The following is a 13,637-nucleotide window of genomic DNA, read 5'->3' on the forward strand; positions in this document are numbered from 1 at the left end:
TCATTCAAATCTCCAGATGTCCTCCCAGCTCACTGGTAAGGTTTTAAATGTGATTGCAGTTCAGTTTCAAAACATAAACAATGCGCTGTAAAACCAAAACTTTAGGTTTACGACCCCCCTTATATTATATTAAGATTACAAACAATGTGTAGGGGAGCTTTTAAACCTCATGTTAATTATAAAAAATTGAAACAAAAACAAAAACTCATACAAAAACTATGCATTTATTGACAATTTCATACAAAGACATTAATTTTCGGCACCAGGAAAATCAGATATTAAATTGCTCGTTAGGTACAAAACAGAAACTTTTGTTTTTACAGTCAACGATAGGATCTTGGACTGCATCTCAATAGTCTACAGTAGCTGACTTTATTCATATGACTTAAATGACAAAATTAGAAGAGATGAAGGTGAGCAGAAAAAACAACAACACAATGCAACAAGAGAACTTGTAGGAAGCTACGAAAGACTAGTGAGATGACTTACATGGGAAAAGCTTTGTTTGACAAGAGAGAGTACGAGTAAGAGCTTTGAGTCTTTAAACAAGTGCTGCTGTCCTCTCCTCCAATCCCATGATGCAACACTGGTGCTTTCATTGGCCGCTGAGATGACTTCCATCTACAGAAACAATCAGATAACACATGAATGAACCAGACTACTACTGGTCAGATTTTGGGCTATTTTGCTTCCATAACGACGTCTTCTGTCAGACTAGTGGAAAGAAAACATCCAAAATACACATTTAGGTGTTTATTTTACTACTTTGTCTATTTGCGTCTGTAGATTTCTCCTAAATTCACCATAAATTTGCATTAGATAAAGCCTCATTTGCATATTTAAACATAACATTTCTTAAAACGTGTAATACAAAAAATAACTGTCATAATGTAAGTAATTAACTGGGGAAGTTTCATGGTGTTAACTATAAGTTAAACTTTTTTACCCTATTCACCTGTAGTGGATTTTACAATCAATATCTTTAAAGGCCGTTTTCTCAAAATTGTTTTTTTTCTCATACTCTGAGCCAGAAATCTCCACTTCAGCAGCACTTCCATACACCAAAATTTCCAGTTTCATTCCTCTTTATATTCTGAAGGTTATTATAGAGGGGTTTGTTCATAAATCATTCATAGCCTGATTTATACAACATTTTATTCCTAAAAACATGGCGATTATTGATTTTTTTTTTAATGGTTTTTGACATTATTTTCTGATTTATGGAGTGATAAAGAGATATCCTTTAACTAATACGTCAACAAAATTAAACAACAATTTTGAACCTGGCTTCATCCAATGTTCAGATTTCATTTCATTTCAAAACTACAAAAAATAACTGTCCTAATGTAAGTAATGAACCGAGGAAGTTTCATGGTGATAACTACTAGTTTAAAAGTTTACCTTATTCACATAGGGTTTCTCCCCTTTATTGACAAAGATGTTTTTGAGGTTGTATCATCATTGAGTTTATTATGTTTCTGCTAGTCAAATTTTTTTATTTCACGTTAAGTGTCACGGTTGTTGTTACCAGTGCTCGACGTCTGCGTCCTCAAACTGACCGGCCTCCATCGCTGCTGCATCCACCTCCATACCATCTGTCAACAACGACAAACACACTCAACTTAACAACAATCCCATAAACAGAACTAGAGATGCACCGATCTTTAGTTTACCGGCAGGTGATTGACTGGAGAGGAAGGATGATGCCCCCTTGTGGCTACTTATGGATATGAATATGTCTGAATAGCCCTCGTCTACATTGTTTGTAGTACAACTATCATAACTATAAGTTATAGTTTCACTGTGAGAAAATCCTTATTAATCTTCAAACTAATTAGAAATGCTCTGAGACTATATCTCTGGTAAACACAAGATTAAAGTGGTGATTCCTTGTGGAGAAACTAAAATAAATCAACGAATTTCTTTGGTCGAGGACAGCCCTAATTATCAATATGATTTTATCTTTAGCTGCTGTGTGTGTGTGTGTGTGTGTGTGTGTGTGTGTGTGTGTGTGTGTGTGCGTGTTTGAATCAAACCTTCAAATTCGGGGTTGGTTTCTTCGGTTCGGACGCCGGCCATGTGGTACTGCTGAGCGACGGACTGGGCTAACATCCCCTCCAGCCTCTCCAGTGTGGCCTGGCCCTCCTGCGTGAGCGCCGACAGACCCTCATCACAGGTGTAGAAGGTCGGGATGTCAGCGTGGCCGTGCTCTGGGTGGTGGAGCAGAGAAACAGAACAGCTTTAACAGCAGCAATGTGCTTGGTATAGAAGAATACAGTGATTTAGCATTGATAAAGCACTATTATTAAGAGGCAGGTCCATTGTTTTTTTTAGGTTTTTATATCATTCTGTAGCTTCACCGTGGTGTTCCTTATGTAGTCAAATCCAAACATTCAAATTTTTTGTCGACGTATGTATGTTTTAGTATCAAAATGCTATTTTCCCTTAAAGCCCTTCTAAAGGTTTTATCAATGTGAGACTGACGTAGGTTTCTGCATTACTATATTACCTCCATTATAATGTAGCATTTATTAAATGTTTATATACTGCTCATAAACATTAAATAGGCGGGTTAAAGTAAAGAGTTACAGAATATTCTATTTATATTCTACAATTTAAAATCACAGTATCAATAAAACAAAAGTCAAAAAAGCCAGATAAAGATAAAAAAAAATTAGTGATATACAGTAACTACATATAAAAGTAGACAAACTATTTTTGGGCTTTGCATCTGGCAAAATAGTAAAAGTATTTTTTTTCACCTAAAAACTAAGGATCTGAAAAAACATTCAGCGCCAACTTTCCACACTTTTGAGCGTTTTGATTCCCAACAGAAGTGATGAATGCTGGATGTCTTACCTGCTTCTGCAACCAAAGAATCCGGACAACCAGGGAGACAAACAGGAGACAGAAGGAAAACATTTTATATTAATTATATTCAGTCCACAGCGTGTTATATTATTCTGTCAGGTGAAAACCTGCTTCTCCAAAATGTAAAAGGGAAGAGAGAAAGAAGGAAAGAAGAGACACAACTCAAACATCTGTTCAGTGTTCATTTTGACAAGAATTTTAAATGTAGTTTTAGTTGCTTAGTTGGTTTAAAGTCACATTTTAGTCTTTTTATGTTTTGTTTTAATCACCATTTAGTCAGTGGAACTCAGTCTTAATAAATTTAGTCAATGTTTTAGTCATAACTTTATTATTTCTCCTGGCTGTAGAGAGAGAATTAAGCATACCTTGAACTATGCGTTTGGTCAGCTAGGCTGAGAATGTGTTACTGACTCAAAGGTAGGGTCGATGATGTTGGAAAGCTAGCATGATTTGAAAGTAGCATCGCCTAAGGAGCTCCGTCTAAACCCCCCCCCTCCCCTCGGGGCTCCTTCCAAGGCAACGCACCCCCACACACACATGCACGAGCACCGCCGCATCGTAACTACTTCACAGACACAGAGCGGAGAGAGGACTTCAACGCAACAACGCTACCTCATGACAAGTAACCGCGGCAGAGCTACTGCAGGGCTGAGTTCTCTCTTCCATTCTCCAGGAAACGTGTGGCGGCGACGCGCTTTGAGTTCAGGCTGGTGCAAACCAAGGCTAGAGTACGAGCAGGGAGGCAGGGAGGCATCTGATTACCCGAGCCTTTCCAAGCTGACCTAGAGCCAGTCGCGGCGCACCGCCTCGTATGCGGGACTCCCCAGCCTGCCGTGTGTCGCTCACACCCTCCAGCTGGCTGTTAACGAGGGTCTTTTGGCACAGAGAAGTACTCGTATCGGTACTCGGTATCGGCGAGTACCCAAATGTAAGAACTTGTACTCGGTCTGAAAAAGGTGGTATCGGTGCATCCCTAATTTCTTTTAACACCGTTGACCAGTTGCTCACTGTGTGTTTGTATTTGTGCTTCCTCACCGGCCTCCTCTACGTCGTACTCCTCTCCTTCGAAGTCGTTGTCGGAGTCGTCGTCCTCTGGGTCGGGGTGCAGCGCCTGGCACTCACACATCGCTGAGAACATGGAGTCCACTGCAGGAAAACACACACACACAAATGAGGCCTTCAGCATAAAAAATATGCACGCATCAAAGGAAACTAAAACATTTCTTTTAGGTTTTGTAGTTTTTAAAGCAGAATAATATTTGTTTACTGTAAGAGAAACACTCCAGATATTTCATATTTCAGAAAGAAAAGTTAAGTTCTAACCTGGTGTCAATATTGGACTTTAACTTTAACATTTATCTTTGTTAATATTTTAGTATCTGTGGTTTTGATAATAATGGTTAATGCTGTTTAAAATCTGTCTGACCACTCATGAGGTTTACTCGTTGAGCTGCGACCTCGTCGTTAAAATGTTATCAAAACTGATCTGATGAAAATACGACCCAGTAAAAGGACCAGAATCAGTCTGACCCTCATCCTCAGTACGATCACTCACATGCCACCTTGTCGCTGGGAACAAACCGAATCTCTGTGATCGCTCCCTCTTCATCATCATCATCACCGCTGCTGTCATTGCTGGCGTCTTCGTCTTCATCATCAGCGGCTTTCTCTGCCATTTCAGCCTCATTGTCGCCTGCGAGGATTGAGGGGGGAAAACATATGAGTGACACAAATGCAGCTAAGCATCTTTTTCGACCGCAGGAACTAGGAACCTTTTGAGGAACTCGTTGCGTTTCGACTGCATAGACCAGGGTCTCAATCAAAATCTGGGGGCATTTTATGGGGTCTTTTTACTCCCCCAAAAAGCCCTGGTCAGGGGGTAATACTTTCTGAAAGTACAGGAACTTTTGGGGTGGAGTTTGCAGGGATGACCGTCACACAAACACACAGCGCTGCTGCTTCAACTGTACCGCTTCATTCATAAACAAGGAAGTACTCTAGCATCGATTTAGCACCATTTTAGGACGAGGGGAGAGCATTTCCCTTTGTTTGATGACACTAAAAGTAGGGCTGTCAGTTCATTAAAATATATATTATAATTTATATTTATCATTTTTTATCTGTTCAAAATGTGCCGTAAAGGGAGATTTGTCAAGTATTTAATACTCTTATCAACAGGAGGAATATGGTGCTTTATGCAAACGTAAGTATATATTTATTATTGGAAAGCAATTAACAACACAAAACAATGACAAATATTGTCCAGAAACCCTCACAGGTACTGCATTTAGCATAAAGAATATGCTCAAATCATAACATGGCAAACTCAAGCCCAACACGAAACAACACAATAAGATAAATAATCCAAAGTCAAGTATTTACATACAATATAAAAACGGTCATAAATATTGGAACAAAATAAGCTTGGAGTGTTGTTTTAGTAGCGTTAAGGCCTCATCTTTTAGAAACTATTTGGATAAAAGACCACCAAAAGACCACCATAGCATTTTATGAAGTTTATAAAGGAAGTGCTTTAACACACAACTCAGCCAAACCCCGATGCCGGGTTCGGCGGGTAAAATAGGTTAAAAGGTTTTTTTACTTTGCATCACGCTCACCCGAGAGTTTGCCGTTGACCATGACGTACAGGTGCTCCTGTGGGTAAGCGCTGACATCTCTGGAGATGGCGTGCAGGCCGATGGTGGGATACTCCAGACAGAAACCCATTCCCGAGCCGTCGAACCATGACAGGCGCCTGCGGAAAGAAAACACACACAAAGCTGATAGTTGTTGGTTCATAAAGGGTGCAAACACATAATGTAAGGTACGTTAGGATAAATTTAGTGATCAATATTAAAATAAAGACTTCTTATTCAGTGGTGGAACAACACTCAAATGCTTCAGTGCAATTTTGAGGTACTTGTAATTGGCTAGAGTATTTTGTTTTCATGCAACTTTAAACTCCTACTCCACTACATCTCAGAGGGAAATACTGTACGTTTTACTGCACCACATTTATCTGGCAGCTTTAGTTACTTTACAAATTAATATTTTTAAATTCAAAACATACAAAGAGCTTGTAAAATAAGGTGAAGATTTGCTGCGTTTCCTTTTAATTATTTGTAATAATTTTGAGTTTTTTTTGGGGGGAGTAGTCTACTTTTATGTTTACTTACTTTAGCCTCTTTTACCCGACTGACTCGGTACCGGGTTTGGCTGAGCTGTGTGTTAAAACACTGCCTTTAAAAACTTCTCAAAATGCCGTGGTGGTCTTTTCTCCAAATAGTTTCTAAAAGACGAGGCCTTAACGCTACTAAAAAACTCTCCAAGTGGATTTTGTCCAAACAATGTTTGTTTGGCAATGATTTCAATATTTTAGTTACAAAATCAACGCACGAGAAATTGTATTTTTTACTTTATAATATTTTTGACCGTCTTTATATTGAATGTACATACTTTACTTTTAATTCTTTTTTGTTATCATATTTCTATAGTTATTGATCTTATTTGTTATTATCTAAGTTTTACTTGATCATATTTCATTATTATAATAAAATGTCTCCATTTGGAGTCAAAATTATACAATTTAGTTGTTTTTTATTGATTTTATACCGTGCACAATGGTAGTATGTGATGATGCACAATGGTAGTATGTGATGATGCACAATGGTAGAATGTGATGATGCACAGGGTAAATGTCATGGCCAAAGGCTCCATTGTGTTCACATAGCCTCCTGTAGTGGATATCAGTAGTATTTTAGAGCCAGATTCCCTTTCATGAGGAAGAAAACCCATTTGGCACACTTTGGGTATCCAAGTGTGCCAAATGGAGAGTCCTCCTGGTCCTATCCTGACTAAAACCTTTGTAGAATCTATGTGCTTTGTGTTATTTATATCTGCTTTGGCACAGTTGTAGTCAATGAATTGCTGAATGAATTCAGTGGCATCTCTGTGCATGGCATCATTAATATAATGGTGTTATCCACTGTCTAATGTAGAAAACATTTTAAGGTGAGGATAAAAATGTACATTTTTCCTTTGGTTCATCACAATTTACTCAGGCATAGTAAAAGTCACAATGTTACTGACACTGGGGATGAATTCTCTGAGGTCTTACCTATCCATAGAGATCAAAATCATGCATATAGACCTGTTAGTTGTGGAGCTATTCTTGATTTATTTTGGGTATGTCTGTCTAGGAGAACCAGACCTTCCAGCACCCTATAGGGGCTTAAGAGGTTAAGTACATTTTCCTGATTTTACTTAAATAGTTTTACTGATATTTTCAGTGCAGGACTTTTACTTGTAACGCAGTATTTTCTTTTACAGTACTATCTGACTCTCTATTTATTTGTTTTTCCAACTAAAAGAATGATTTTTATTTTGAAAGTGCCTGCTCCGGAAGTGGTTAGCACGAGGAGTGGTCGTGTTGTGGACGATCATGTTTTATAACACCTTCTATATATTAGTATTATTGAACACTATGTCTGTATTTAACATTAATATAACCCAGGAGACAGGTGGTTTAAGGGATAATAACAGAGGCCACGTGGTTGACTCACGTCTCGGTGACGTAGAGCGTCCCGCAGCCGAGCTTCAGGCCGTCCAGCACCGCGGTGGTCTCGGCTTGTTCATGCCGGACTCCCTCGGTGGGAGGACGGAGGTCTTTCAGGAGAACCATCGGTAACGTCTGCTGACCCGCTGGATGAGAAGACGAGAAGCTGTGTGACCTGTTTGGAGCCACAGAAGCTTCCAAACAACACCAGTTACCAGACTGTTGATGAAGCAGTGATGTGAACTCCTCCTCACGGTCGCTGTCGAGCTTTTTGCAGCTGAAATATCGCGAGAAGATGCATCGAAGCAACGCGTCAAAAAAATAAATAAATCACGTGATCATTACGTACAGAGCGTGTCTACGTCACCGCGCATTACCGGAAATGTATGTATATGTCTAACTTGACGCTCATAGAGTGCTTGGTGCCCTCCAGTGGTCACATCGTGTAACTACACCCCCTGTCTGTTTTTAATGGGTTTACCTTAAAGTTTGACTTGCTATTATTGTGTTTACATGCATTTACAACATTACATACATTAATAATGAACATTAGTTTCCATTTTTCATTTTAGCATTTAGTCGTGTATCACAGCTGTTACTCTGCACTATATTTACTTTCAACAGTTTTCTTCATCTCCTTGTATTTTTATATCTGGTAAATTTTTTTGTACTTTGCATTACTAACGTTTTTCCTGCCTTTTTCCCCTAACATGTTTTGCACTATGGAACTGTGATGCTGGAAACTTGAATTTCCCTCGGGATCAATAAAGTTACTATCTATCTATCTATCTATCTATCTATCTATCTATCTATCTATCTATCTATATATCTATATATCTATCTATCTAAATCCGAAGTGTTGAATATTGTACTTTATTTAACCAGGAGTAAATAATAAACAATAAATATCTTAAATCTTGAAATACATTTTTAAAATCATTGTTTTTCTTCTTTATATGATTTATATTACATATTATAATTTAATATAATTTATATTACATTTTATATACTTTATTTAATTACATTACATATATTAAGTATTACACATTACATTATATTACATACAGGGAATGAAAATAGCACCTGCCACCTGTCAAATAAAGTAGTACAGTAAGGTATATAATAATATATATATATATATATATATATATATATTATATATATATATATATATATATACATATATAGATATATTCTATATAATAATATATATATAATATATAATCTATATTATATATAGATTATATACATAATCTATATATAATATAGATTATATATATTATAATATATATATAATATATATAATATAATATATATATATTATAAAATATATATATATATAATTATATATACTTATATATAATATATTAATAATATTATATTAATATATTATATAATATTTGAACTCACTCAAATAATATATAGAAACAAAAAGAGCCTACACAATTATAGTCGCATTTTTAAAAACATTTAGAATTTAATCTGCCTTTATTTAATCTTACTTTGGCTGCTCACCAATAATAATCATGAGTTTATGGCGCCCTCCGGTGGTCACACTGTGTAATGATACCCTCATGAAATGCAAGTGTAGTTGCACACTGTGGCCACAAGAGGGCAGCATATTCATGCTCTTGTTGTAGTTACATGTTGTAACCACCAGAGGGCAGCATACATTGTTAGTCTGTCTATGGGGTTAAACGGTAAATGACTATAAACTATAAAGACAGATACAATCAGTTATACAGGGACTTCCTGTGAAGCCATTCAAAATAAAATAAACAGAAATGTAAAAAAAATAATACTCGAAGCACCTTTCAAAGCCTGTTTTTTTTGTTTAAAATTAAAATAAAAAAAAAAAGAAATTAAAACGGACAAAACTGTAACGTTTGGGGAAAGAGTACTTAAAGGAAAAATCTAAATAATAGTGACAGTTGAAATTAGGAAATTATTAAACACATGCAGATAATAAATAAGTGAACAATAACAAAAAAAATAATATAGCCAGATATATTTGATGTAATTTGAACTAGTTATAGAGAAAGACATTTAATTTATTCACATTTATATTTAAAAATTAAGATGATTAATATATAAAAAAAAAATCTAATTGGACAAAAAAGTAATGTTAGGAGAAAGAGTATTTACAAGAAAAATCTAAATAATAGTGACAATTGAAATAAGGAAATTATAAAACATATGCAGATAATACATAAATGAATAATAATAATAATAATAATAATATAGACAGATATATTTGATTTAATTTTAATTATTTATTAAGAAAAATTAATTGACAAAGACATTTAATTTATTAACATTTATATGTGAACATTAAGATGAAATTAAATGAATTGGCTAGTTTTTTCCCCCTGTAGACCATGGTCAAAATGACAATATAAAACAGAGATGTATATATATAATATATAATAATATATACAATATATATATAACATAAAATCTCTAGTTTTGACTATTTTGGCAGAGGTTGTGATCGGCTGGGATTCAGTTTCAGAATTTGAATAAATCCAATTCAATTCAATTCAATTTATTTTTATATAGCGTCAAATCATAACAGAAGTTATCTCGAGTCGCTTAAAAAATGAAAATGAAAATGATTTATCAACTCATCATTTCAGGAATAAAAATAAGTCACAGACACAATGTTTTTTTTTGAGGAGATGCCTGGGATGTTGGTTTTTAATAACTTAGAAAACATTTATGTTACAGCAATACTACAGTAACAGTACAACAGAGAAATGGAAGGAGCCACATTCACATCCAGTGGTGCCTGTTTGAATGCAGATTAGTTGGACTGAACATTTTATAACCAACAGATTTCTGCCACAGTGCCGAACACAGATGCACACCAGGTTCAGTGGAATGATTTTAGGGCTGGTGGCGTAAACGCACATTAATCTCCCCTTACTGTTAAAAACAGGTAGGGTGGTTCATCTTGCCTTAAAGAGGTTGTAGTGGGTTTTTACTATTCTTGGTGTGTTGGATCCACCGTGATGAGAGAAAACAAATCTAGTATCCTAAAAGTATTGGTTCTGCTTCAGTAGAAAAACTTCAGCTTAATTCTTTGAGCATTGAGAGTCCAGTTGAGCCCATACATGATATAAAATCACCGTGGTGATCAAGATGCTTCCTTTCTGCACTATTTTTTTAAAATAGCTTGTTTAAACAGATGTTATTAGAAGGTGAACCGGCTAATGAGTCCTTGTTTGAAGAGCATTATCTAATTGGAGTCCCACAACATCTGAACAATCGCAGGAAAGTACCTGAAAGAACATTTAATAATTTAACCGACAGTAAACTCCAGCCATCTGGAACCCATTTATGGGAGTGTGAGAGAGAGCAGGGCCAGTATGTACCAGTAATCCCAGTTATTTGATGCTTTTGGCAAAATGAGAAGTTCTTCTGCACAAATTCTGCATTTATGACCCCAAAACTAAAGCTTCTAAAAGCTGACATTTATAGGCAAAAATCAACTGATAATTTTCTCTCAATGTCTCCAAAGCTAAACGTAAATCTAATTTGAGGTACAGGCGTGATTAGTTATTTTAATCATTACGGTATGTTCTTCATAAAGTTATCATAAAGGATACAACATTTGTCATGACTAAAGTTTCAGACCGTGATCTAATAAGTTAGATGAAATGTCTCTATATGAGTTGTTGACCTTGTTACAGATTGCACATCAGCACTCGTTATGATAAGATCGGTACACACAGGCAACAGTAATAAAAGTGCCCGACTCACTAAAAAGTTCACGTCAATTATAAAATGGAACGAAAGTAGAAAAAATAAACTTCCTTCTCATCTTTCTCTTTATGTGCATCTTCAGTTTCACGTCGACCTTTAAACATTTTTTTTTTTTTATCCATTTTGTTTCTCTGACAAGTGACAGAAGCATTTTCCCCACATTATAATTACAGAATACACTTTTACTTGATGATTTTCTAACTGACATGTGACCATAAAACACTTCTTAAAAAGGGGAACACACCAAAATCGTCCTCCAACTCTTTACTGTATAAAAGTAGATGCTTTACAAATGAATTACTGGCTTCGTTCAGTGGTGTGTCATTACGTTTGTTTTTTTTGACATCTTAATAGAAAGAAAGAAAAGAATCCGTGCTGGTTTAAGGAGCATTGCCAGAATGATAACTGCATTTTGTTTTCTTAAAACGAATGTATTTCTTGCACCCGGAACAAAGTTGATAAGAAATTAAACTGTGTTTGTAACTTGGATGATGGTGAATTAAAAATATAATCACACTTGAAGTGTTTTTGGTGACTTCAGCTGCTTTTGTTCATTATAATAAATTCTCATGCTGTACGAGGCTGTCAAAAACAACAACGAGCGTCGGATGTGAACCTAAAGAAAGTTGGACTCTGGAGGATCTCCCACCTCATCAGATCACAACCGGAGCTGCAGACTGATCTGAGCCCGTATTTATCAAACTGGTGAAAGTCACATTTTGGATTTCAAAGTAAAAATGCTTCACTTTTACTCATACTCACAGCCTTGAAGATAAAAAAAAAACGTTATCACATTTTTTAGGACTTCTATTATTTGTATTTGATTTGTCAGGATGTTACACCACTTTGTATTTGATTATCAGGGCTTCAAATAAGGGATTATATGCATCGCTCTGTCAGGTTTATTTCACAACAATGACTGGCTCGCTGTACATTATCTCGCTTATTACACGGCTACTTACTTAAGACATCAATTATTTCACACAAAATCAGAACTGCGCCATAGCAACGGTCTGTTATACATAGCAACCGTCTGTTATACATAGCAACCGTCTGCTATAAAGAAATAACAGACCGTAGAACACCGTGATTGACCAATCAGAATCGAGTATTCAACAAAGCCGTGTAATAAACAAGAATAAATCTCATTGTGTTTTTGTTGTCTTACCACTTTCATTTTATTGTCTGAGCGTGTCAATGTGGCACTTCATTCAACTTATCATACGTTTTCTCGGGTGTAACAGCAGAATGTCTTTCTTGCTTCAGTTTGGGTTTGATTTTTACTTCCATTTCAATCAATTTCAAACTATTTCATCCCTACCTACAGTATATATTTCTATCATAAATGATCCCATTTTTGTTAATTGCTGGTGGAGATATTGAGGATTTCACATTTATATTTTTTTGCAGAAAAAGATATCACCAAGTAAAATGTGAGAATTTTTTTTGGCAAACGTAGAGTAAAACGTGATTAATGATGCGATCACGTGAAATTTGCTCTTAAACTTTGCTGTAAGCAGGAGTAATGAAGTCGCTTGACAAATGTGTTTTATTGCTCGCTTTGGAGCATTCTGAAGTGTAAATCTTAGAAGTTTGACAAATACAGGCTCAAGAGTTTGGACGTCATCCAGTTCTGCTGCTTCTGAAAAGGAACTTTTTACTGACAGAAAGAAATAAAAGATATACAAGGCCATCAGTAACTTTAGAGTTTCTGCATTTAAAGGGGGGAAATCATTAGAAATTCGTAGTTAGGGGGGAGTAACATGGTATCCAGGGTAAAACTCATTTAAAGCCTAAACAGTGTACGGAGTTAAAGGAATTCCACACAGTCAACCCTAAAATGTACCTGATAAAACCGTGTAACTCACATGAGATGGTTGAGAAAGTTGTTTGAGTAGTGACCAGTAAATAAAGCTTTGTTCCTTCTTACAAACTCCTGGGCTTCCCTTCAAATGTTGTGAACCTCTAACGATGTACGACACAGGGGTATTCGGATCTTTGTAACATTTCGGTGACATTTTCCTGGTGAACGGGCTCCACGCTGGTCTTATTTCACACAAATCAACGGCCGCAGAATCTCAAACAAAACAAGCGAAACCGCAGTTGAAACCGCAGTTGAAACCGCAGTTGAAACCGCAGTTGAAACCGCAGTTGAAACCGCAGTTGAAACTGTTATCGATCCACACATCACTCACAGCAGCATCTCTCCTCCTCTCCTTCATATAGAAAATATAACACTATATTTTACAAGAGGACTAAGAGAACAGAACATCTATTATCTTACAAGGAACAGCGTACAGGCACAGTATGTACAGCAAACATGGTCCCACCGAGCCAAGGTTGTGTGAACATATGGGACAAAAAGGAGTGACCAGTCTGAAACCGAACACTTTGGCTGTCAGAGAGAACGTCCCGGATGTCACTTGGATTCACAAGGAGTGCCTCG

The 13,637-nt window shown here is 36.2% G+C and overlaps 1 protein-coding gene across 1 annotated transcript; it reads right to left on the reverse strand.

Moving 5' to 3' along the window:
- Positions 1 to 205: 205 nt before the first annotated feature.
- clns1a (chloride channel, nucleotide-sensitive, 1A) lies at positions 206 to 7,709 on the reverse strand. Its single transcript, XM_037776258.1, has 8 exons — positions 7,434 to 7,709; positions 5,490 to 5,626; positions 4,427 to 4,564; positions 3,907 to 4,017; positions 2,979 to 2,984; positions 2,037 to 2,210; positions 1,529 to 1,595; positions 206 to 621 (listed from the first exon to the last, which is right to left on the reverse strand). Coding segments are annotated over exons 1-8 (753 nt in total). The 5' UTR covers positions 7,553 to 7,709; the 3' UTR covers positions 206 to 620.
- Between the last annotated feature and the right edge of the window lie 5,928 nt (positions 7,710 to 13,637).

Source organism: Sebastes umbrosus, chromosome 7, assembly GCF_015220745.1.
Source record: "Sebastes umbrosus isolate fSebUmb1 chromosome 7, fSebUmb1.pri, whole genome shotgun sequence".
Lineage (NCBI taxonomy): Eukaryota > Metazoa > Chordata > Actinopteri > Perciformes > Sebastidae > Sebastes > Sebastes umbrosus.